This window comes from Camelus dromedarius, chromosome 33 (genome assembly GCF_036321535.1).
Source record: "Camelus dromedarius isolate mCamDro1 chromosome 33, mCamDro1.pat, whole genome shotgun sequence".
Classification (NCBI taxonomy): domain Eukaryota; kingdom Metazoa; phylum Chordata; class Mammalia; order Artiodactyla; family Camelidae; genus Camelus; species Camelus dromedarius.
The window spans coordinates 3,981,989-4,009,027 of NC_087468.1; the positions used below are offsets into that span (position 1 = coordinate 3,981,989).

General features: G+C 37.7%; 1 protein-coding gene across 7 annotated transcripts in view; it reads right to left on the bottom strand.

Annotated features, from left to right (window-relative positions):
• Positions 1–854: 854 nt before the first annotated feature.
• The window catches only part of LOC116151738 (coiled-coil domain-containing protein 144A-like), a 56,663-nt gene continuing 30,478 nt past the window's right edge, over positions 855–27,039 (bottom strand). For all 7 annotated transcript variants that reach the window (XM_064481723.1, XM_064481721.1, XM_064481720.1 and 4 more), the window contains 12 exons: positions 25,016–25,049; positions 24,595–24,736; positions 22,231–22,441; positions 20,870–21,053; positions 19,885–20,022; positions 17,929–18,441; positions 16,332–16,484; positions 9,644–10,006; positions 8,857–9,062; positions 7,057–7,270; positions 2,325–2,370; positions 855–1,156 (listed from right to left, as the gene is read on the bottom strand). In XM_064481723.1, the coding sequence (XP_064337793.1) occupies positions 1,062–1,156; positions 2,325–2,370; positions 7,057–7,270; positions 8,857–9,062; positions 9,644–10,006; positions 16,332–16,484; positions 17,929–18,441; positions 19,885–20,022; positions 20,870–21,053; positions 22,231–22,441; positions 24,595–24,736; positions 25,016–25,049 (2,299 nt within the window). In that variant the 3' untranslated portion in view covers positions 855–1,061. The remainder of the gene's footprint in view (positions 1,157–2,324; positions 2,371–7,056; positions 7,271–8,856; positions 9,063–9,643; positions 10,007–16,331; positions 16,485–17,928; positions 18,442–19,884; positions 20,023–20,869; positions 21,054–22,230; positions 22,442–24,594; positions 24,737–25,015; positions 25,050–27,039) is intronic.

Here is a 27,039-nt window from a genome sequence, read left to right on the forward strand (position 1 = left end):
GCCAAGTAAGTACACTGAAAGGATGGGAAAGGGAATAAAGGATCTAAGTAGGAGTTATTAAAATTTTAGCTCCGGGAAATTGTTGAGAAGGAGAGTATTTCCTTTACCGTCTTACATTCAGTGATTGGGAACCTGCAAATTAAGTTGACTAAAGCAGATTACTGTGAGAAAAAAATTACGTATGAATACATGCAAGAGTTCACAAAGCAATGGGATTTGAAGGGGTGGCTAGAATTGGGGGCTTACATACAATTTAATACATGACAGGAAAAGGAGAAAGGCATTTTCTGAAAAACAAATGACTTCTTGGTGAGAGGGGAGAGAAAGGGCACTTATGGTAGAACAAGTGACATTTAGGAAAGATAGATAACGCCTTAGGAGAATGTATGGGAGAGATGGCAGGTTTGTGACAATGTCCGTTTGAGTCTGGTGCTCCGAACTTGTCTCTAATTTTAAGACTGTTTCCAAAAAGTAAGTAAATAAATAGAGAAAATGAAAAGCCTGAGTCAGATTTCATTTCTCCATGAGGAAACATCTGTGAATCAGTGTTTCAGGTAACATACAGAAAATCTGACGGCACTGTAACGATTGTGATCCATTAGAACACTGAAACAGCCACAGCAGATCCAAACGCTGTCCGTCTAAATCTTTAGGTTGACAGACAGTGATTAACACTGGAAAATTCAAAAAAGCTACCAATCAACATGGCTCAATAACAAGGACAAATCTGGTCGGTGGTTGGGTGCTGCTTAAACAGCTGGCATCCAGGCTCAGTTTGAGTATATAATACTCCAAAGTGCTGAGTTTTATTCCCAAAATCTGCTTAAAAGTCAATGAGATGCAGAGAAACGTGGTTTAAAATACATCAGTTTTAATCATGCATATATAATACAAGAATATTTCCCTTTAATAAACATTGTCAGTATCTTACTTAGCGGGAAATAATTAAAATGTTAGGCAAACAGCCCAGAGCAGGTAAATGTTTACTATTTCAGAGCAGGTAAATGTTTACTATTTATCTTGTAGATCAGATACTTTTCTTCAGAATTTCCACATATTCTTCACGTGCTTTCGAAACCAGATCTGGACTTGGACTTGACTCGTCCATCGAGCCTACGAGAGAGTCTGTAGGACTTAGATTCAAGTTCAATAGTAGCTGGAAAGAAAAAGAAAGAATTAGATTTACTTAAAATACTTCACAGGTAACAAAATGTCAGTTTATTTTTTAAGAAAAGCTGAGACTCTTCTAAGTTTTAAGAACGAAAAATACCTACATATGATTACAACACAAAATACAAGATTACTACTCTAGACTTTGCCCAGGGCTGCACGTTGAATTAACTGCTCCTGTGGCTAAGGATCAGAGCGCCTGGTTTTCTCACTCTTCATTCATTTACTCAGCAACCATGTGCTAAGGCACTGTGTCAAGCACTGGAACCACAAGATGAAGATGACAGAGTCCGCCCTGAAAGATCTTGTACCGTAAACTGGAGAAACAGATGAACAGGCAGTTTCGGTACAGAGACATAAATGCCATGACAGGTATAAAAGAGGGCAGAGTTGGAACACTCAGAAGGGACGTCCAGCTTTGTGTCAATATTGTCCCCTTTGGTGGCCGTGATGTGTAAGCAGATACCTGAAGGAGGAGGAGAAAGTGGGAGAGAGAGGCAAGGAGCAAACACAAAGCAGAGGCAGGAAGGGCGCCCGCGGAGCTGGACGCAGTCTGACCAGCCGCTGGAGCACAGGGGCAGAGCAGGGGAGGAAAGAGATACGGCTGAAGACTTTGGCAAGAGCCAAATCGATGTGGGTGTTTTTCTTCCAAGCTAAGGAATTTGGAATTTTTCCTGAGGGCAAAATGTTAACTAGTGACAAAGTGAATGACAGGAAATTAATTGTCATCCACCAGGGGACAGGTACATGAACTGTGATTGCTTGAGTCTGGGTTTTTTGCCTCAGTCACTACCAAACTCGAGAAGCTGATGACCTCCATTCTTTGTGAGAACAGGTCTGTGTGCAGGTGACAGGCCCACGGGGACAGCAGGAGAGGAAGGGCACAGCCAGAAATAGAGGGCACAGCCAGAAATAGAGAACACAGACTTCTTGAGATTTTTTTTAAAGCTGTGGATCATGATGAATAAATGAGGAATAAGTGCATTTATCATTATGAATGAGATTGTGCTTTCTCATTTTTCATTAGCTAAGGTGTAAGGAAAAATTTAACATAGTATCTGTTATTCAAACAACAGAAAGAGGTGCCATTTACTGTTTACAGTGTATTTTGGAAATCAATGTCTAAATTTAATTCAGAAATGTTGGCAACATACCTTCTTTTAATTCTCTGTCTATATTATTCTCCAACTTCTTCCGCATCTGAAATAAGTCAAATATTATTTTTAATGTTTAAGTTAAATAAGAAACACTATCATAGGAATGACAGCTAGCTTATGAAATGTGGCCTTTAAATAATACTTTTAGAGACTTGACCTAATTTGGGGATTGCTTAAATAGAAAAAATAATCACAGGAATAAAATAAAATAAATTCCTACTCACTTTGATTTTAGATAATAGAGAACATATACGTAAGGCTATTTAGATTCCCCTGATGGAAAGCACAGTAAACACTGCCCTGTCGGATACACATAATCTCAGAGGGTGATGCCTGATCTTATTAGCACAAAGAGTTTAAACAATTCATGTTCTACACTGAATGCATTACTTTGCATTTCTCAGAAAAACTGCCCTTTATAAAAGTTTAGTTTTTTTAACGTTAATGGGTTTTTCCTTAAAATGAGCTTTTCCATTCCAGCACTTTTAGAAAACTAAAATTTTAAGGTCTGTTTTTGCTAATGGTTTTAGCAAAGAATCGTAGATACATAAAATGAAAAAAAGGGCTCTGTTATGATGTCAAGTGAAAATTCTACTGGCAAACAAGTTCAGCAAATGTATTTTGCTCTCTGTATATGACTAAGATATTTCTATCAAAATCTGCTTGAAGAAAAGGAGGCTAGCGCCAGTTTTCAAAGTTGGTTCCTGATTCACAACTTCCTTGAGTTAGAAATAAGGAAAACAATACGTAATTCTTTAACTGTAACTTTGTTTCTGTTCTAGAAGTTGGAGCCAACTATTTGAAATGACTTAATTAGTTACGTATTTAATTATGAAACGTGTGGGGACATTTCAAACTACGTGTCCCCACCTACAGTGTTCTTTTAAAAATCTTTCTTATAAAAGTCACCCGGCTCACTAAACAGGGTCTAAACTAGTACACCAGACATAATAAACACCGTGGTGACAACAGTGACACGAGAGCCGAGGCCTTTGTAAATGTTAGGTGCAAAGACAAAATTTGGGGCTACCATTTGCCAGTATTTTCAGAGACTGTTTTCCCTAACACTCTGACAAGAGCATTCTAGAGAGGCCTTCTGCCATCAACAACGTGACATCAGTGCCAGGCGGGTCCTGTGAAGTGAAAAATGCCTAACAGATGAAGGGAGAAGCCTTTACTGAAATAATTTCATATAACCGTTAATAAACACTATGCAAAATGTAGATCACATTTTTACATGAGTTGAATGTAAGATTACTACCTTTTCCTCTGCAAAGCTATTTTCCTAAATAGGTACTTCTGGGACCTTTATGTTTATTTCTAGGTGAGGACCCCCATGTCCCGATGGTGGAAGTGGTCTGAAGTCCAACATTAATAAGGACAAGGCACCTACAGTTTTACTTAAACTTTTCCATTTAACAAAAACACAGAAAGATGAGAAAATTATACACAGGAAGACAATGTATCAGCAAGTTTTAATTCTAATGATTTTTAATTAGGAGGACTCTTTCATAACTGGCAGTTTGCAGACCATGTCCCACAGAAATGGAAGGTCCCACTGGGGACACTGCAGGATTGAGGTCAAAACTGAGGTCACAGGCTGGAAGATAATGCTGCCCTCTCTTTCCGAGATCAAATTGATAAAAAGACACTTGCCTCACACATATACACACAAGTTCATTTCTGAAGTGAATATATTTTCAGATTATTGATACTTTTTAAGTTAAAACTTGGTGTCATTCTTATTTTAAAGGTTATAAAAATTAGTACAATTCCAGAAATGTAATAGAATCAAGTCATTTAACCACTCTGATTCATCATCCTGTTGTAACTAGGTTAATGTATGAAGGAAATGACACTTGTCAGTTTATAACTATTAAATACATGTATTTTGCTACAGAGAAAAGAAATGAAAATTTGTCGATCAAGGAGCTGAAAAATTAAGTAGAGAAAAAAGTGAATGAAAGAAAATAACTGGAAGAAGTTGAGTGATTGTCTTTCAAAAGATAACACACTTCCTCATTTGTCCATTCAGACAAAATGAAATGAGGGCAGGAGGGAGTCCACAGGGCAGAGAGCTGATACCAGAAACAAGGTTACTGAACTCTGCCTCTGCCTCATGAGAAATGAGCTTAACTACGGTGATAGTTTGATTCGAATTAAAATTCAGAGTGGACGTGCCCTGCCTTGGAAGCCTACTTTTAAAAGAAACGTGACCAGATTCTGCTGAGACACAGTGCTGTGTCATGTAAAAAGTTAAAGTCTTAGAATGTTAACCATTTTAGCTCTGGTGCACTGATATAGTCCCATTTAGAAAAAGGGCTGCTAAACTGAATGGACATTTGAGAAATTTAAAAGTTACTTAAATAAATCATTAGAAAATGTTTGAAAGTGTCAGTAATACACCAGAAGTCCAAAATCAATGAGTGTAAAATTTAGTCTTCCTATTTAAAATAGATTTGAAGGACATTTATTAACTATTGTGGCCATGCTTCATGTTAGGCACACCAACACTTAAAAACTCTTGAACATAAAAAAACCTCTAAAACAGTGAAATTTTGTGTGTTATAATATTGTCTGGAATCCATTTTTAAGTTTTCAATTCTCAGAAAAAAAATCTATGTGCAAGAAAATCTAACAGTGATGTATCTGCTCAGGCTAATTTTAACCTTTTGTATTTTATAGTAATATAGATAAGACAACTGAGTAAAACTGTAAAATTGCTTCTGACATGTAGGACAAAACATCCCAGAAATAAACTAGAATGTGAAATCTGAGGGTAAAAAATTAGCAAAACAGATACGGGGTCCATCTGTTACCACTACAACGATGTCACATGACAAGGCTGTACGTCAAGCAGCAGTAAGAGAGGCAATAAATCCAAGTGTTATGAACTGGAAAAAACTTGCTTCGACAACCAGCACGACTGAAATCAGACTTAGAGCAATACTTCTGTGAAGTTAGAAGAAAATGCTGAGTAAGCTGGAACTTCACAGTAGGAACAGTCCAAAATGTTTAAAATCTTGCACATAAAGGAGAATGTTAAATTCAATCCCAATGCCATTTTTAACATTTTGCTTTCTAGAACCATAGCTGAAAAGCTGTGCAAGTCTGTTGTTTTGTTAAGCCCCATGCAAAAACCCATCCCTTCATCATTTTAAACAGTATGTTCACACCTCTCATGGCATTACTTTATGTTTTCCCAGCAGAAATAATTACATCCCTAGCAATTCCACAAGGCATCTTCTTTCTCTAAGTCTGACTAAGAAATCTGTAAGCAGTAACTCTACAGTAACTCCTATGAGGCTCCCGGCAGTGCTGAGGGAGACGTGTCTCTGCACCTGGACAGAATGGGGCTTGTTAACCTCCCTGCTAAACCTAGCATGATTCGGCCCCACGGCCCCACAGAAGAACTACGTGTACATTGGAACTACAACACTGAGTTTAAAATAAATCATTTTCCAGTGTATCTAGAAGTATTAAAAAATAGACACCTCTTTCCTCCAAAAACATCAAAGGAAACAACTGTCCTCAGGAGTCTTCTCCTGAATTGCTTTTGCACTCACACTCTTCCACCATCATCCTGTAAAGTGACCCACTGTCGATTTTTTGGTGACAACTAATGAAAACATTTCGAGTTTGCATCATGCTTAGCCACTGACAGAAGTGTTAGCCATGCATTTTTTTTTAACACCATGCAGTCTGGTTTCATGACTCTGAAGCACTTAGACTCAATTTACCCACAACACTGTCTATGAAACCTGAGCTTTTTTCTTCTTCGATTTATTATTACATGAAGCCAAGTGAGAAGAAACAGGTTGACACCTCACTTAAAAAGGGCCCGTGCTACCTTTCCCTGCATCAAGAAGATCATGAAAACACCATCAAACCATAAACCAACGCGCACCGATTTAAATGGGTATTTTAACAACAATGATACACAATGAAAACTGGTTGTAATTTAAAGACTCCCTATCATTGCCACCTCGTTATTCCTAGTGAGGGCAAGACAGAGACGTAAGTGAACTTCATTTTAAAAATTTAAGTATTTCCTTTACTTGACTACATACTTAGAAATGTTCTACAATTTCTCAGTAAGACATTTTATAGCAATTAAAATAACAATGCTATAAGTAAAATAGCAATTAAGGATGTACTCTTACAGAAGAAAATGATAAAAAATTTTAAACTTAAAAACAGACCTTAATGTTTTTAGTGTTACAAGTTTGTTGAATTCATAAAAAGAATATATCTTGGATTCCTTTAAATAAAAAACATCTGCATGTGGTTAAGTAGTTCAATGTCAATCATTTACTTACGCTTAGGGGTAGAAAAACTGGGGTGCAGCAAAACTTGAAAATGACTATGAACCAATGCCAAACCGAAATCAATCAGAAGCTAAGCCAAACATTGGAAAGTGGATCTCTAGTTATTTGGCAATAATACTTAATTTCTAAACTAGAGTTTAAAATGGAGCTTTTTAAGAAATTTAAAATTTGTCAGTTTAGTTGCATTTATTGAATAAAGTTAATGACAGGTATCTCTTGAAAATTACAAGTCCAGGGACTTTAAAAAAAATTATAAAATTTGTCTCCTTTATTAACACAATTAATTATGGCTTTTACTTAGTGTGCAGAAGTCAAATAAACAACTCAGAATTTCATCAAATTAAAAACAAGAATTGTATCAGAAATCTGAAAACCAAGGAAAAAAAGATAATATAACTAACCCTGAACAGATCGCTTATGCTAGTCGAAGGGTCTGAAAAATTCCTGAAGTTCCTTCTTCGAGTAAGACTCCTTTCGGTCTCTACGCTAGTACTAGAACTTTCATCAGAAGGCGGTCCGTCAACAGGCCGTGCGGGAACAGAGCCGAGGAGAGAACTCTTGTGCTGCTTCTCCAGCTGAAGCTCAGTGCTCACTGCTGCCAGCCTCTCATTAGCCCTGCGAGGATTGCAAAGCACAGATTTCATTCATTTCATTTTCTTCCTAAGTGATGTGTATTTTTAAAGTTGCTATAATAGTAAACAGATTGTCCCATTAAACTGTGTTTTGACACCAAAACATACCACAGCACAGACCTACTGTAAACAATTACAGTTTAAAACTGTCCTAAAGAAGGACGTATATGCCTGGGGGGCCCTTAACTAACGAGTACTTCAAAGTGGGGAGAGTCAGAGATGGAGACGCCCCCACAGAGGATCCCCGCTGCCTTCTGCACTGGCTGCATCTAGACATGTTCACCCTCAGGAAACCAACTTAGAAATAAAAACTAAACCATCCCTCAAAGCCATTTTCAAGCATTTGCTTTCACCCCCCTTATACACACATTTCACTCACTACCTGGGAGACATTAAGCATGAGGCACTGAGGAACAGTTTAGAGACACCACCTCTCGGGGGCACCAGGCGGCAGAGTCGATGGTGGGAAAGAACTACGACAGCACCAGGGGCAGTTTCAAGTGTCCCCTAATGTCCCAAAGCTCATTTTGTTACTTCGCTTTTACCAGAGGCCTACATCAGCACCTGTTTTCCATAACCAAAAAATACTCCAGTGGATTTTCACTTTTATGGAAAAAAAAGCAAAAAGCCAGAATAGCACTGGGTGTTTGTTTCAGCCCGAGCCATCAGAGGGGCAATGAGCACCCCGAGCAGCGAGAGAGGCCCCACTGAGCTCCTTCCCCAGAACCACACTCAGTATCCCGGCATCACGCCACCACGGCTTTGGACTGTGTCTGTGAGCGCCTGTGCTTTATGCATGTTTATTTTATGCATCCACCAGCAAGATGTGTCCTAAGGTAACTGCCTCTTTGCTTTACACCGACAACTTTCATAGAAACACTCTACTTTTGGATAGCAGGGAGACCTGTAGCTTATACTGTTATTCAGGCACCGGAGGATGGACCTACCCTTTCTGTCTTCCACACACCCTCGGGCAGGCCACCATATTCTTTTTAGCCACTTTGTGAACCACTATACTGCCCTTCACCCCGATGTTAATTTCCCTGTTTCCCAAGCATGCCTTGACGTAGCGGAGACAAACTTAGAAGGATACAGTACTTCATCTCGATGCCCACGAGTGGTGACACCAAATATCACAATCAAGAAAGTAAATTTACCAAACACCAGAATGGGGCCCCTTGGGTTTAAGTTGTACTCTTCCAAAACACAAGTTAATTTTAAACTCATTAACACTTCTATTTATGGGAATTCCAGCTAGAAATTTTGTGATAATATGGCTGTCTAAATTACAAAGTTTGCAAAACCCCTAGCTTAAAGACTAGATCAGGATAAATATATGCAAATATAAAAAATAAAGTCATGTAAAAGCAACAAAAGGCAGCGAGATGCAAACTGCCCTGGACTGACATTTTAAAGGGGAATTCATTTACTAACACCATTTCCCAAAATGACACTATCTAGTCAGCTCTCACTTGCTACTCACTTCATGAACTTGGCTCAATAAAAATTATGCCTTAGAGGCAAGTTAATGAGCTAAATTGTTTTCTATAATTCTACGTTTTAACTTACGAGTTTAGTTGGCTTGCCAATGACATTCCATTTTCTAGCTCTTCCAGGTACAGCTGCCTGTATTTTTCCAATTCTTTTTCATTACAATCAAACTGAAAAGTTTTACTTTTCAGTTCAGTTTCCAGACCTTTAACTCTGTGTTCCATTTGACTTACTGAAGCACGTTTATACTCTCTTAACAAGTCTTCTTGAGATGCTGCTTGGGCCTACAGCAAATTAAAAGGATACAATTTTAAAAATACTTATAACCTAATTAATTACAGTACATTTTTTCCCTTTAGTTTTGAGTCAGTGATTCAGAGAGCAACTTTTAAATGTGAAAAAAAAGCTGAACTTTAAAATACTTATCATCAATGTCAAGTGAATTAAATCTGAATTACGAAATTAAAGTTGAATCACTCTTACATTAGTACTCATGTAATGTGATAGTTCAAAGAATAATAGGATCAATTTAAAATTTTAACAGTTGAACAATACAACCTAACAGTAATCCCAGAGTGTGGTACAGTATTTGAGTCACAATATATTCTTTTCCTCCTAGTCATCTTCATTTACACCAATTGGTCTTAAAAGTGATTCTCTAGTGAGAGATGTTCTGAAAGATCAATTTAGTGATAGTAATGATGGAAACTGAATTATTTAAAGGGAGTAACAAATGCGGCCTTCCTTTCAGAAATCTACAAAACAAACCGCTATATGGGAAGTAGAGGAAACACATAAAATCTACACATCTGAACTGTAATTCTCAGCGAAGTGAATTACAGCACGTTACAGATCAATGCTTCACCTGTAAGAACTGGCTGATTTCTTCCAATCTTTCTGCAATATCCTGTCTTGCTTGCTTTTCAGTCTCCTGTTTGTACCGCATGACTTGACTGAGTTCTTTCAGATTTTCTACTACATCCCGTCTTGCTCGCTCCTCAGTCTCCCGTTTGTACTGCTCCACTGGACTGTGTTCCACTGTGTTCATTTCTAGGTGACGCCTGAGGTGCACTACTTCTTCTTCCAACTGCTTTTTCTCCTCCTCCAGTGTGTCAGATTTCTTTTGCAATTCTTTCATAAATAACTCCTTTAGAAAACGTTGAGTTTCTGCACTCAGATGGAGAAGTACTGAAGATGTAGATTCCACTTTTGCTGGAAGATCAGCATTCTGCATGAAGAACATAAAACTCTTTGGTCATGAGGTTAGCAGACTAAGAACAGCCTAACTCTAAACCAGCATCAAAGGTTGAAATAAATTCAGTTACAATAAAATGGTATCTGCCTTGTGGAATGGAGAAACTCAAATTACTCAGAAAGTCAAGAAAAAAGCTCAAACCACCAAGAGTCACAAAACAATACTGTTTACTGTCATCTTTGTTATACATTTGTACTTGATTTTACACTCTTATTTTTCTGTAATCAGTTCACGTCTTTCCTACATAAAATGACTACAAGGCACCTCTTAGTAGAAAGTCTCTTACCCCTTACTCCCCCAAGTCTTAACTCTCCATGACTTAAAGTTTTAGGGAGATCACATTGAGTTACTTAGGGCTGAATTAATAAATGCCTCCCAAAACAAGACTTTGAAAAAAAGACTGCAATTAATACATCTTACAAATATGGGTTCTAATGCCATAAGCCTTTCTCTGAACCACAAATATTGTATGCTTATTTGAATTGCATTCCAAGGAGCAATGAGTGATTCGCAGAGTTAAGGAGAAACCCATCTCCTAGTGTAGTGGTTTTAAGGTGATCCATACATTTTTCTAAAGAAAAAAGCCTTAATTCTTGTAATCCTTTGTGGCTCTCCACAAAACAAGAGAACATACTCAACAAAGACAAACAGAAATACTTGCTGGATTTTCAGTGACATTGACTTGGAAGAACTACTTTCCTTCAGATAGAAGGATTATTTGGTAAGACAAGGCAGGCAGAGATGGTGGTTGTAAAACAACTACAAATTCCTTGACACTTCCCCTGTGAAATTCCCTCCCCTGAAGTATGTACTGGCCTCAGTCAACTGGTTTCTAGAGGACAGAATGTGGGGGCACTGCTGTGTGATTTCTAAGGCTAAATAGCTTCTGACTTTCACTCTGTAGGGATGCTCACCCTTAGAACCCAGCCACCACGTTGTGAAGCCCAGGCCACCTACTGAGTCTTTGTACATGCAGCTGTCCCAGCTGATGACCCCAGGGAATGTCCTTAACCAAAGCCAGCTCCAACTTCCAGATATGAGCATGAACAAGCCTTTAGATTATTCTAGTGCCCGCTTGATGCCAAGTGGAGAAGAAATGAGCTGGCTCCACTGAGCCTTCTCTAAACACAGATTTGTGAACCAAGCAGATGCTGTTTTGAGTCACCAGGTTTTGAGGCAGTTTATTATATAAATTATTAGCAATAAATAACTGGCACTGATACTAAAAATGGGGCACAGCCATTAAAAAGGAACCCAAAATGTGGGGATGCCTTTGCACCTGGAGGTAGGTGAAACCTGAACAGATGTACAGAAGAGTAAGAGTGAAAACCCAAAGTGTCCCCGAGACTGTGAGTGGAAGCCTGAGGGCCCTTGAAGGGTTGTGACGGCTTCTAGGCCAGGGAAGAAAATGACACTGAAACCGGAGGAAACGGGACTCTTGCTACCGAACAGCTGAAAGTAAAATTGATGAGAGAAGCTAAAACAAACAAAAAGATTATTAAATAGAAAGGAACCAGGATTCACTGGGTTCAAATATCTGTATCCCATTTAAAGCATCCCCACATGCCCAACTGTCACATAATGGGTAAGCAGAGAAATGGCTTCCGGGCTAAGATCAAATCTAGGCTGCTGCCAGGAAAACAATCTAAAGATGAAGCCAAGACTTTGTTAAGACCTTGGAAAGATTTAAGGTGCCGCCTCAAATTCCTTTAAAGATCTTAAAAGCATAAGAATTTCAAAGGCATGGTCCCACAACAGCTTCACAGGAAGCCCAAGGTGAAGTTTATCTCAAAAAGACATGAGAGTAGCTTTTCCAATGGCATGAACCCCAATAAAATTCACAGGAAACTCAAAAGTTTTAAAGAGAACTGTGGTAGCAAAAACACTGCTTGCTAGCTTGGACTGAAAGAGACAAAGACAGTGCAAAACAGGAAGAGGCCTTTGGGTTTTTCTTAGAAGGTCTACAAGGAGGAAGCTGGCTTGAGACAACTACTCAGCTGCAAACACAGGTCACTGCTCATGAAAGGGACAGAACAAAGAGCTCAGAGAGGGCAGCGAAGGAGAACCCCTCCCAGGGTTAGGACTAAGTCCTAATCAAAGAGCCAGCATCAGGCTGCATTTCAGAACTGCTACGGACCAGTGTGCCTCCCATCTTGCATCTGTGAGTGAGGGAGTCCTTAGCAGTTTAGCAGAATGTTGGGTGTGTGGTGGCGAATAACCCGTGTCTCCTTATCCTCAAGCCTCAGCACTGAGAGGAGTGTACCCAAGGGGCTGTACTCCAGAAACCATGCCCAGGAACCTCACCCCACCTGAATCCGGTGAAGATGGGAAAGTAAGACCTTGGACTGGAGCCTGAGCCTACCACCACAGCGACCGAGACCTGCTCAGGGACTGAGTGGGGTAAACGGATTTCTCGTATGGAAGCAATAAGAAAACATTGTGGCTAGTGAGCAGATTATGCTGGTTTTTGAATGTCTCCATAAATTTTCAGTTAATTCCATAAAAAAGGTAGAATGGGGGCCAACCTTAAGTGCCCTCCTCGTAAAGAACAGCAAACGGTGAAAGGGGCACCGAGTGAACTGCAGGGCAGGTCTGAAAAGGCAGTTCAGCTTCTGCCTCGCTCTTAACCCTGGAACCCAGTCTCATGAGGGCAAGCTCAGGCCACAGAGACAGCTTAGGTGTTCCAGGGGAGGTGGTCTACCTGCCCGCCCCACCAAAGCCACAGTCCACCGCCAACATCAACCATCAGACATCAATGGATGAAACTGCACGCGATTCCAGCCCCCCGCCTTCGAGCTGCCCCACCTGAAGCTGAGAGGATTAGAGGCCAGCTGTCTTGGCCACACTTTTCCTAAGTGTAGGTTGTGAACAAAATAAATGCTTACTTAAGCCACTGAACTTTGGGGAGTTTGTTAGGCAAAAACAGATGAACAGAAAAGTGGATGAAAAACGATAGTAAGAAATGTAACTTGAACATAGTAGAAATTGGTCTCCCATAAACTGGAATATAACAAACGTTGAGATTAACTTACTAATGACAAAGTGCTGATAAGAAACAGCAGGTAGCTGAAAGAAAGACCTCAGAACTAGTGAGAAGGAAGGTACTTCAGAGTTCCCCCCAATCACAGTTTCTTACAAATTGACATGTATTTCACAATTTTCCCTCAACTTTGAGAGTAAGGAAGACTGGTAAGCAAGGAGACATAGGATTTGAAGTCTAATAACTGAAAAATAACTAGAAACAGTCAGTTTACCAAAATCAGACTTTTTACCTCATTTCAATTAACTGAACTTCTAAGAGACAGGCAGCTTTGAGAATTTATTAATCTAGCACTCACTCTTCATTTTCCTTTCCTCAGAGAGAAAATAAAATATTATGGAACCGTAAGTATAGTGTCCTTTGGCAGTATTTAAATTAAATACAATTTTTCCTTTACCTGACTTCAAAGCTGGTTGGTAAGGGAAGGTAGGACTGTCTCAGCTTCATGTTGTAGCACAATGCTTCTCCGTATCACACAGAGTGGCTTTGAACTTTTGAAATTCAAACTACTAGTCTGTTATCTGTTTCTGATAAACTAATTGAATATTATCTAATTTTTAACAGCTGTACTCTTGAAAAATTTTCCTTCGATGGGATGAAATACTTATTTCATTAATTATGCATTCAGCTATAGATTACAGCTAGGCATCTCTCTTTTTAAGTAAAAGGAGGTAGACACAGGGAGCTGAGAGTGCAGGATCTACACCAAGAACAAGATCGGCACCAGTGTTACACACAAGAACCAAGCCAAAAGAGGACTTGATCGTGAACCGCAAGATGATGGATTAGAGAGGCTTCCAAAGAGGAAAGTTGAATTAATCTTTTCCAGGCTTAATCTTTTGCCTCTAGATAGTGAAACCTATGGATGAGTCTATGAATTATAATGAGTGCAACATAATGAAGTATATTGCAGACTGAGTGAGCAGATCCTGTGACCATGATTTGATGGAAACTGGAGTGAAGTGGGAGGCAAGGGTGAGAAACAAAAGGTCTGAATGGGGGCGAGGGATGGACTTTATCTTTGCAAGCCTACTTTCTGTCACAGAGTCATGTCAGAGTCAGCAAGGCATAAGCTGGCCACAGGCCCCTTCAGGAAGCAGCAGATCTCCACAGAAGTAGTTACAGATACCCCATGACACTGACTTTTTGTTATTATGTAAAACAACTGGTACTATGCAAGATGACTCGGAAAGAGTTCTCGTAACATCTGACTTGGTACCGGCATAGGACAGACATAGATCAAGGCATCACCACTGAGAATCTAAAAGAAACCCTCACATTTACGATCAACTGATTTTCAATACGAGTGTCAAAATAACTGAATGAGACAATAATAGTCTTTTTAACAAATGGTACTGGGACAACTGGATACCCACAAGCCAAAGAACAAAATTCGACCTCTACCTCATACAATACATACAAAATTAACTCAAAATGAAAGAGCTAAAACTACAAAATTCTTAGAAGAAAACACAGGTGTGTGTCTTCATGACTGGATCTGGCACTTGTTTCTTAGGTAGGACAGTAAAAGACAGAAATAGGTTAACTGAACTTCATCAGTATTAAAAACTTCTAGTCTTCAAAAGACACCATCAAGAAGGTAAAAAGGCAATCTCCTGAATAGGAGGAAATACTCGAAAATCCTACATCTGATCAAAGATTTGCACCCAGGATACAAAAAGAACTCTTACAATTCAATCATAAAAAGACAATCCAATTTTAAAATGAGCAAAAACCTGGACAGGCCTTCAAAGAAGATACACAAATGGATAAGCGCATGGAAAGATCCCCAACATTCTCAGTCATCAGAAAAATGCAAATCAAAACACAATGAGATGCCAGTTCACACCCACCAGGAGAGCTAATCACCAGTGTTGACAGGGATGCATAGAAACTGGGAGAATTACACACTGTGGATAAAAATGTTAAATGGTGCAGCCACCCTGGGAAACAGTATGGCAGTTCCTCAAAAGGTTAAACACAGTTACCGTATGACCCATATGACAGCATTTCCATTCTTAAGTCTATTCCCCAAAGAAATGAAAACATGTTTACATCAAAACTTGGACAGAAATGTTCGCAGCAGCATTATTAACAATAGGCAAAAAGCAGAGGCAACCCAAAGGTCCATCAACTGATAAATAGATAAACGGTTTAGCCCCACAACCGAGTAATGTTTGACAATAAACAGAAATGGAAATACTGACAAGCGCTGTAACATGGATGAACCTTGAAGACGTTTTGTCAAATGAAAAAAGCTAATCATGAAGGACCACACAGCATGTGATTCCATCCATGGGAAACACCCAGAACAGGCACATCTATAGAGACAGAAGTCAGCCTGGTGGCTGCCGGGGGCTGAGGGGGATGGCGGGCTGGGGGTGATGGCCAAGGGATGCAGGCTTTCTTTTTAGGGTGATGGGAATGTTCTAAAATTGACTGTGGTGACAGCTGCACATCTCTGGATATACTAGGAGATACTAACTATGCATCCTAAATGGGTGACTTATATGATACGTGATTTTTTTTTTTTTTTTGGTGCAGGAAAGTAATCAGGTTTTACTTCTTTATTTTTAGAGGAGGTACAGGGGATCGAACTCAGGACCTTGTGTACGCTAAGCATTCACTCTACCACTTGAGTTATGCAATCCCCCCTATAATATGTGAATTATATCTCAATAAAGTTAAAAAAAATCCAAAGGCAGGATCTAGACAATTTTCTTAATTGTCTATTTTGGGTGTACATTCATGATCTGAACTCCTCCATGCTTTGACAACATGTCTAAAACGAAGAGAAAATGAAGGCAATGTCTAACTTCAACTGGTTAGTATAATGACTTTTCTGCACAAGGTATTCTGAAATCCATGAAGTAAATACACACAGATTCTATATCCATTCACAAAAGTGAAGATGCGTTATGACAATTTTCTGGAACATGCCATGAAACATTATCCTCTGATTTTATCTACCTTGCCTCGTGGTGAGAGATCACTAAAAAATACTGTTTAGTAGGGAAAAAAAGTTAACTTCTGTGGGGAAAGGTGTGTAATTTTCAACTTCTCTAAGGGTAAATATCATAAGAAAAAATATATAAAGAAATGGCAGAATGAAAGTCAAAGTTTAAGAAACAAGTGCATTATAAAGATAATAAAAGTGTAATTATAATGAAGATACAAAAGAAAGCTGTCCCTGAGAAGCTAGTGTCCTGCAATGCTCTGCACTGCACTCACGGCTGACGTGCTAGATTTCACACGTACTGGGTTCGCAGCTTGATGTGACCTCCTCTCTGAGTCCTGTGTCTCATTTTCTGAGTTAGTGTGATGATGTGCTGTCACCTCCAGGGAAGCTTCCAACATGGACACTTTCTTTCGGGTGTCAGTCAGCTCTTGCTGAAGCTGTCTCATACAGGCCTAAAGAGAGAACTCTGTTACTGATTTTTAAGTCACCTTATCATTAAGTTACATTAATAATATATAACTCCAACATATGGACTTTGAGAACTATCCCCACAGACATCAATTCACCTTCTTTTCCTCACAGGCACACATTCCTGTTTACTAAATTTCATTAAAGACACACAAGGCATGACCCTCCTGCCTTACTGACAGTAAGTTAACTTAGACAATGGATGCAGCCCCACCAGCCATTCCCTGCCCCTCCCAGGAAGTGGCCAAGCTTTACCCCCACTGAAGTCTCAAACAGAAATGGGCGTGTGGGTGGGATGAGTGGTGGTAAGTTCCACACTGTGGAACACTCTCCCTCTTTCTCATTAGAGGCTAAGTTCAGAGTCCTTCACATGTTCAATCTGGTGTTTAAATCCTTCCAACAGACTCCTATCTCACAATAAAAATGAGGTTATTCCAATGGCCTCTGGGGACCCGCGACAACCTGGCCTCCCCTGCCTCCTGGACTGCAGCTCCTACAGCTCCCCCCACCCCTCCCACTCACTCCCTTCCTGCCACTCAGGACTCTTAGCTGCTCCTCAGTCTGAAAATGGGACCCCGATGCCAAACTCGTACATCACAGAGCGCTCCAGTTCCTCTGTACTGGACAAACTTACATCCAAATGACAGTAACTGAGACTTGAAGTGAGAATTGTGAGCAGACTATTTAAAAAAAATGTTCAAAGTAAATTATAAATAGAACAGGGGAGACTGTCAGTTTTGCTAAAATTTACATTTGTCTCAAATTATGACTGAATGAAAAGTAGATGCCTTTAAGGAGTGGCGAGGTCGTAACAATACATAATTTGAGATGGAAATATTTCAATTTAATTCCAGTTGACATGAATACAAATAAAATTATATCAACTAAAAATATATGAAAAGCTACTGAACGAAAAGTACTGCAAGATACAGTGTTTACACATCAGTTCATCTGGGAAATCTGGATTTGACTGTCAAGGTAATCCACACAATTGAATCTTTTCTCTTTTTTTTTCTTTTACTTTTTTTGTTCACCCAACTGAATCTTAATTTCAAAATACTCATTTTAGGTCTGAGCATTTCATTTATCTGCTTCATCACGACACTAAAATGTGGTGACAGGAAGATTAAAATGATTTGGGCAGTATAAGAGGAAATTACTAAGACCTGCCTGTATCTGTCAACAACTTACAGCTTAATCTCTTAGAATTTCAGGTGACACGGCATCTTTACTCAAAGTAAAGCACCTCTCAGGCCTAACTTTTGCTTGCTGGATACAAGGCATGCTTTTAGGCTGCTTTACAATGTACATATTTACAGCCCACACATTTTTTATATTCAACTAGTTTCAACACTCAGCTTTCATTGGATACTGCTTTGAACTTTCTTTGAGGAAGTCTGAAAATCAGTTCCCTTTCTGGGTACTTACTTCCATTTCTGCTCTGTCCGTTACATACTGATACAGTCTGTCCTTTAAACATCTGGATTCATCGATTAACTCCTTGTTTCCTTCCTCCAGCATCAGAACTCGTCTGCTCATGGCTTCAAGTTTTCCCAGGTGATCCAGAAACGGCGCTGGGATATTAAGTATTGTCTTTTTACTTGTGGCCTCACTTTGAGCAGCTTCCAGTTGCTGTCGAAGCAACACGTTTTCGCTTTTTAGTTCACATACTCTCTCCTCCAAGAATGCCTGCTTTCCAATGTATCTGTTGACTTCCCCTTGTTTGCTCTGAGACAAGGATTCAGTTTCCTTGTTTGAACGCTGGGCTTGGCCTCGGTCTCTATGCACACATTCAAATACCAACGTCGTTGGTCTAAGAGCATCTCTCCTGGGATGGAGCTCAATTTCTTGGCCACGGAATTGACGTTCAGCTTCAGGAAGTTGCTGAGGAAGCACCTCGCTGTTATCTTCTGGGTCAGACAGCTCAAAATCCTTTGTGTCCTGTAAGTGAAACCCCTTATCTCTTACTCTTTGAACTGTACTCAATAAACTGACATATCATAATTTCCTTTGAAGTGAAAGACTAATCTCTAAGTTTATACAACAAAAAGTTTGCAATATCTGGGTATCCAACTGGAAGAACTTAAGGTGGATACAAATCTCAAACTTTAAACAAGCAGAAATCCCCAAAAGTTCAAAAATTTAATTAAAGACAGTGAATCCATGAAAGTAAAAAAGAAACCACAAAAGGATGTTTAAGAAGCTCAGAACTGGGAAGGCCTTTCTTTCTCTGAAATACAACAAACCCAAAAGGCTTAAAATAAACAATGAATAAATCTGACTACACTTAAAAATTATATCTGACATCTAACCTTTACAGCTACCCCCAAAGTAAGAGCCTTAGCTCTGTATATATTTGGACAGGTTAAATTTCCTAAAAAATTTTTTCCTGAGAATACTCCATAAATATTCTCCCTTTCTAACATTTTTAGAGCGAGTTATAAGAATTACATCTACGGATAAGTGATAAATCTAAGCACTGTACTAAGCACGTCTACAAACATCAGTTAACTCAGTTAGCTGTGACAATTCTGGAATAAAGGGTTAAAAACACAAGCAAGCTGCAGGGTTTCCCCCAGGTCTTCTGACTCTCTGACTCTTACACCAAACCAACACTACTTCTCTAGGACAAATATAGAAACACAAGAGAAGCCTTCTACTTCCCTAATGGTGAATACACTAAAGGTCAAGAAGCTCAAATTTACAGAGCTCTTCTTAGAAAACCAGGAGACTATTTGCTTCTGCAATAATTTTTATTTCTTCTTCATGGTGTTTATAACAGTAATGGATGTGAAGTAGCAGGGAAATACAGTGAACTGTTTTATTAAAAATAAAATACTGATCAATAAATTATCACTAAGTATAGATTATGGTATGTCACTATATTCAAAAGCTCCTTGTACTGAAATCGCATACCACATGGAGCAGAGCATTACTTTTTATCACACGTAGGAGAACGACACCCAGACTATGGTTTCTGAACCGGCTATACTTTTTCCTCCTTACCATCAGTGGAAATGATAAAGTAACCTCTCCATTCATCTATCAAAGGAGTGAGATCACTGCCAGAAACTAGAATGCCTGCTGTTAGTAGCAACAGTTTTGAGATCATGGAAAGTTCATCAATTCCTATAGGAAATATGAACAGCCTCTCCTCGGATGAGGCCATCGTGAATGTCACTATGTCACTTTTGCAGGCAAATGGATTTGAATTCAAAATATTGCTTTATCCAATGAACCAGAAATGAAACCCCCAGAAAATATATTTACATATATAGGCTTTTAAAACCCTCTATACTTTCTATACCTATAGTATTGGTTTTTAAACTATGTAAGTATACAAATTCATACACACACATGTTTGAAGATGACTAAAGAAAATACCTCAGCATTCATTTTCTTGTTAGTCTTTTCTGCCTCCTTTTGTTGGGAAAGATGACGGGCCAGGATTTCATCTTGTATTACTCTGGCATTCTGCTCTCGAGAAAGTTGTCTCTGAGCATCATTTTGCTCTTCTAAAACCTGGAGACATATTTCATTAGGTTTGGGGTTTTATACCATGAAAAAAAGTCAAAAAAAGCTCAGGAGGGGAATCTTAAACAAAAAATTTTTTAAACTGTTAAAAAGAAGTAGCCTTTTTAAGCACAGGGATCTTTACTGCACATAAATAACTCAAATTCTAATATATATGACAGCTAAATTTATCACAGAGCAAAAACACAAGGGATGCAGTATCATGAAAGAAAAAATTTTTTAACACTTTTTAAATTGAGTTATAGTCATTTTACAATGTGTCAAATTCCAGTGGAGAGCACAATTTTTCAGTTGTACATGAACATATATATATTCATTGTGACTTTTTTTTTGTTGTGAGCTACCACAAGATCTTGTATATATTTCCCTGTGCTATACAGTAAAATCTTGTTTATCTATTCTGCATATTCCTGTCGGTATCTACAAATTTTGAAATCCCAGTGAAAGAAAATTTCTTTATAAGGCATTTAACCAATTCCATCACAGTCTCAAGGCAATTCAGCCTGGATTTTAACTTCAAAAAGCCAGAATTAACACATGGATTTGAATTAGACTTGTTACTCTGTTGAATGGACCAAAACCGTCAATCCTTATGTTAATGATTAAGCTCAATTTAACTTCCATTCCTTCATTCAGAAAAGACACAGAGCATCTATTAGATGCCAAGAACATCAAGAAATTAGTAAGTTAAGCTCTAAATGTCATAGTTCATGTTTAGGATGAGATAACTTTTATTTGTTTTAAATGAAAATACAGATAAATTCAAAAGAATATTATAAATAATATTGATGAAACAGTGTTAGAGATACGCAATTTTCACCTAAGACTAATTTACCTGGTTTGGTTTATTCCTTATGCTCTTCCGTTTGCATTCTAGTGCCCGGGCAGTGCTTTCAAGTTCTTGGTTCGCGGAAACTTGCTCATTGCATTCTTTCTCTTTTCTTTTTAAGTCATCCTTAGTGTTTTCATATAATATATAAGCATTTTTCTTCTTCTTTGTTTCTTGTTCTAATGTTAATCTGCAGTGAAATATGCTTACCTTAAAATTTATTTTGTTAGAAAATAAAAAGTTCATTTTATGATCTGGTTCTTCACATGCTGATTTATTACCCCAATGGAATTTCTATGTTCTCAATTTTTTTTTTCATTTTTAAGTCTCACATTTTAAATTCCTCACTTCAATCTCTTCATAGACTATATATATGTATATATATATATATATATATATATATATATATATTTGAAAAGTAGCAATGAAAAGACATAATGCTACTGAGTTTCAGTCAAGAGTAACTCTGGTCAATAGTGTAGGAAAGAAAATTTGCAATTATTCAGTAAGGTTTGAATTGAAAATTACCCTTTCCCCCCACATAGTCATAAATTACTCCTTCATTAGGACAGAGAATTTAGTTATTAATTAAAAGAGAAGTTGCTATTTAGAAACAGGTTTATAATTTCATGAGAAATAAAATTTCAACTTCATGAGATATTACAGGGACTCCTACATGATCTCCAGGGGAAGGTAACATCCGCAGATGTCTTTTCCAGAACACTGACCCACTAATTAGCATAATCCAAGGCGAGGCTGGGGAGTCTACTCCCTGATGCCCTACACTTTATGTTTCTTCTTTTGCAGCACTTTGAACTTACCTTGTTGAATATTATTTATTTTAGTAAATCATTTTTAAATCCCTTTTGGTACAAGGCAGGATCCCTATTAAGTAATTAAGAAATAAAGAGTAACCCATGCTTTCAGCACAGACCTTTGAACTAATCTTATCTCTGTATGAGAGAGATGCTGAATAAACTAACCAGTAATCACTTTCCACTTCACTTTTTAGTCCATCCATTCATATGTTAAGAGTCAAACTGCATAAATTTTTTTAAAGTTTCTGCCTTGAGAAAAATGGTCATTTCATAATTCTGCAAGTGGGAATGTAAAGTAATATAAACTTTCTGGAGGACAATTGAGAGATAAGGACCAAAGATTTTTTTAAAGAAATATAGAATGAGTGTGTGTGTATATATATATAGCTGTTATTTCCAAGAGTCTCATATTCCACAATATTAATGAAATTTTCTCCCCTGTAAAATCCCAAAAGGTAAGTTAGCAATCTTAAGACTTTTCCTACATACCTACAGTATTAAAGTAAATATAGAGTTCAAATATTTCTTTAAAACCAAGAAATTCAGTACCTCATGCTGCAGAGCTGTCGTTCCCACTCCACATTTTGAAGTTTTAACTGTGATTTTGCTTCTCTTGTTTTCAACAGCTCTGCTTGTAGCCAGTTCACCTTATTTTCCATTTCTTTAATTTTTCCTGTAAGTAGTGCACAGTCAGATTCTTTCAGTTCTATTGATCTGAATGAATGAACTGGATCCTCAATTTTCAATAACCTATCAGAATCTGCATTAGGAAGAAAACAAACATAGAAACAAAATATACGAGCAATTTTTGTGTATAAAGGACTGTGCATTTTCACATTCATTCATCCATATATTGAACAAATGGATATTGAGCATCTATAACATGGAAGACATTCTTCTAAGCTCTGCAGATATTAAAAGAATGACAAAATAATATTATGAACATTATGCAAATAAATTTGACAATTCAGATGAAGTGGGTAAAATTCCTTGAAAGAGAGAAATTACAAAAGCTCAATTAAGAAAGAACAAATAAGCTAAAAAGCCCTATATCTTAAAAACCAAAACAAAAGTCCTATTTAAAGACCTTACGACAAAGAAAATTCCAGTCCCAATGGTTACACTGGTGAATTCTACCATATATTTTACGAAAATTTAATACCAATTCCACACAAAGTCTCCTCGAAAAACGAAGAGGAAGAACTATGTCCTCATTCTATAAAACTAACATTACCCTGAATCCAAAACCAGACAAAGGTATTACAAGAAAGAAAACTAATGTCATGAAAATGGAGGTAAAAATTCTAAACAAAACGTTAGCAAATTAAATCCAACAATACAGGAAAATTCATCACGACCAAGTGGGGTGTATCCCAAGAACGCAGGGCTGTTTTAACACGTAAAAATCAATGTTATTCATCATATTAACAAACTAAAAAAGAAACCATATGATCATGTCAGTGGATAAAAAGAGGCACTTGCCAAACCTCAGCATCTATTCCTGATAAAAACTTCCAGCAAACTAGGAACCAAGGGAACGTCTTCACTATGACAAAGATCCGTGCTAACCCTACAGCTGACACCATACGCAATGGTGAAAAACGGAACGCTTTTCCCAGAAGGTGAGGAACCGGACAGGAATGGCTTCTCTTACTCCTTCTATTCAGCACTGTACTGGAGCCAGTGCAATCAGGCAAAATAAAGAACCAAAAGGCATCTAGATGGGAAATGAAGAGGTAAAAGTGTCTGCTAATCAGCGGGGAATACGATTACATGATGCGAGTCAGCTAACTCCAACCTGTGGGCTGGGTTGCTTGCTTTGGTAAATAAAGTTTTACTGAAATACAGCCATGTCCATTAACTTGTGTATTGTCTATGGCTACACTTGTTGCAACACTGACAGAGCTGATTAGCTGTGACAGAGAATGTATTTATTGGCTGCAAGTCTTAAATGTGAACTCTCTTTAGTAAGACAATAGTTTAAGAAAAATCTTGACCACCTTTGGTTATGTAGAAAATCTGAGAGAATCCATAAAAAGGCTACTAGAACTAATAAATGTGTTCAGCCAGGTTGGAGGGCACAGAGTCAGTATACAGAAATCAGCTATATTTCTATCATCAGAAACTAAAATTTAAAATATAGTATTTTGAAACAAACAAATAAGTAAAAATACACTATTTACAGCTGCACTGAAAAATAAGAAATACAGGTAAACATAAAAGATGGAAAGACCCAGACACTAAAAACTCTTAAAATATTACTGAGAAAATCAAGGAAGACCTATGTAAATGGAGAAATGAACTTTGTTCAGGGTTAAAAATTCCATTTTGTTAAGAAGTCAATTCTCCCCAAATTAATCTACAGATTCAACATGATCTACATCTCATTTCCAGGACACTAGCAGACTTTTTTTTTTTCACATTGACAAGATGATTCTAAAATTCATGTGGAAAGAAGGGTAATAAAAGGAAACAAGATGAAGCCAGAGGACTGTGGCCTTTAACCATGGAGCTACGAGAAGCAGGAGCTGGATTTTAGGCAAGGAGGTTAACAAAGACCTGAATTTTAAAAACTATCTAGTAATCATGCTGGCGGCGTAGACCAAGGTTCCAGGAGGTGGAACGGCGGAGAAGAAAATCCTGAGGTGATTTCAGCGTTCTAGGAGGGAAGCAGTGATACCCTGACCTTGGGTGAAGGCGTAGGAGCAGCAGAGTCAACAGAAAGCACAGGGAGTGGGAACGGTCACAGCCCCCGGCTGGCAGCGCACAACACGTCTGCTTCTGCTTTGACACAAAGCAGGTTTCTGAGACGCAGCGGACTGTAACGGAGCTGTGCTCCCTGGGGCAGTACTAGGTGTGCAAAGGTTACCACGAGATACTTAAAAAGGCTGTGTAGTCATATGGGGGTCCTACCTTTACTCTCCGGGCCAAGTTGTTCGATTAGCCTCAGGGTACTCTTACAATTAGGGGAAAGCGACTTGTGATCCTCAGAAGCTGTTTCCGGTGCCAGAGTTAAGTCATCGAGGTCATCCACAGAATTCACCTGCTCTGTGACCTACAAATAAATAATGCTATTTCACAGTGTCTCCAACATAGTTGTAAAATACGCTCAGTGTACAGAGGTGATAAATATCCATCTTTTTATGAGAGCAAAAACACAGACAATTCTCCAAACAACTGATTTTCGTCAGAAGGCTAACTTTATCAATAATGTTTCTAAATTATTTTTAAGTAAATGTCTCTACAACAAAGGAGGATTTTCTGTTTTTCCACTCTATCTTTTATAAATTTTTTTTACTACAGGAAAATATTTTTGATTAATATCTTACTATACCTTGTCCTTTTTAGTAGACATTTTCTTTGAAGACCTGAAAAAAGAAAAAAGCAATTCCTTTAAGCCAAATACTAAATATTGAAAATACAAGAAGTATGTAAATCTATTTTTTTATATAAAACCTTTGCATTGATAATTTTCAATAAAAGGGATTAAACAAAAAATGGAAACAGTAACATTAAAGGACAAAGAAAGCATATCAATTATATTATTAACAAAGTATTAAATTTAAATCAAGCAGACAAGGAAAGGAAAAGGAAGAACATAAAATTACTTGTATTATTTGATAGGAAAAAATATACCAGGATTTTCTTGTTGTTGTCCTTTTCAATAAAAACTGGCTTTCATGGCAATAAAACCTATTTGGAAAGTATTACTTAAGTCCTTATATGAAAGAAACCGTTTTCTAATAACCATGACATCAGCTTTTTTGAGGACTTAGTGTGCAACTGCTGTGCATTATTATCAGCACTTTACGTGTCTTAAAGACATTTTAATCCTCACAACAATCCTGGGAGGTAGGTAATACATCAGGTACTTTACCCAGGAAGAAAATGAGGCACAGAAAGGCTAAGTCATTTGTCGAAGCCCCTATGTCTGCCCAGAATTCCAATCCAGGCAATCGGGCTTCAATACTTGCATTTCACAGTATGCTAAGAAAGTAATATTTACTTTTAAGCATTTTTAACTAATGTAGTAAATGAATCTCTATTATTATTCTATGTCTAGGTATAATTATAAGTAATAATTTCTGGGGCATATGTCCAGAAGGAACCCTACTTCAAAATGACACCTGCACCCCAATGTTCATAGCAGCACTATTTACAATAGCCAAGACATGGAAACAGCCTAAATGTCCATCAACAGATGACTCGATAAAGAAGAGGTGGTAGGTGTATTTATACAATGGAATACTATTCAGCCATAAAAACCAACAACATAACGCCATTTGCAGCAACATGGATGCTCCTGGAGAATGTCATTCTAAGTGAAGTAAGCCAGAAAGAGAAAGAAAAAAACCATATGAGATCACTCATATGTGGAATCTAAAAACAAAAGCAAAACAAAACAAATACAAAACAGAAACAGACTTATAGACATAGAATACAAACTTGTGGTTGCCAAGGGGGAGGAGGGTGGGAAGGGACAGACTGGGATTTCAAAATGTAGAACAGATAAACAAGATTATACTCTACAGAACAGGGAAATATACACAAGACCTTGTGGTAGCTCGCAGTGAAAAACATATGTGACAATGAATCTATGTATGTTCATATATAACTGAAAAATTGTGCTCTACACTGGAATTTGACACAACATTGCAAAACGACTATGATTCAATAAAAAAATGTTAAAATAATAATAATAATTTCTGAATCTTAACACCTATTTTTTAAAAATAAAAAGACTTTAGACCTAGGCAATACTGGAAATCTACTTTTAATAAAGATTTGCTTTTGCTAAAGACATTAATCAGCGGGCATTCATTATCCATTCAGCTGTTTGTTCATGCATTTGACAGGTCCTTATGGAGCATGATGGCTTTTTTAATTTAGAACTTAGTAATCCAAAAGTAATCATCTGTGATAGATTGTTAACAGTTTATTATTCTATCGTATATAAACAAAATCTTCCCCTTCTTCCTAGAATCTAAACAAATATTAAGTTAATATAATCTGGTATTTTGTAATAGCATACAAAATCATAGCCACTCATGATGATACTGTCAAGGACACTATAAAATCTAGAATCATCAAGGAATGATTAAACCCTATTCAGTATGGCCTAAGTGTTTGTATAGTCATTATGAGTATACAATTTTTAAAAAATCTATGGACAATGGTGTAACTTTGAAGTCATTATCTGCATATTCAATTGTGTAAGAATATTACGCTTCAGAACTAATGAATAAGCCTTACAACAATACCATACATGAATACTTTACTACAGTATTTTAAAGATAACAGTACAATCAATACACTTTCTAGTATCAGAAATTCAAACAAAGTTAAATTGAAAAACAC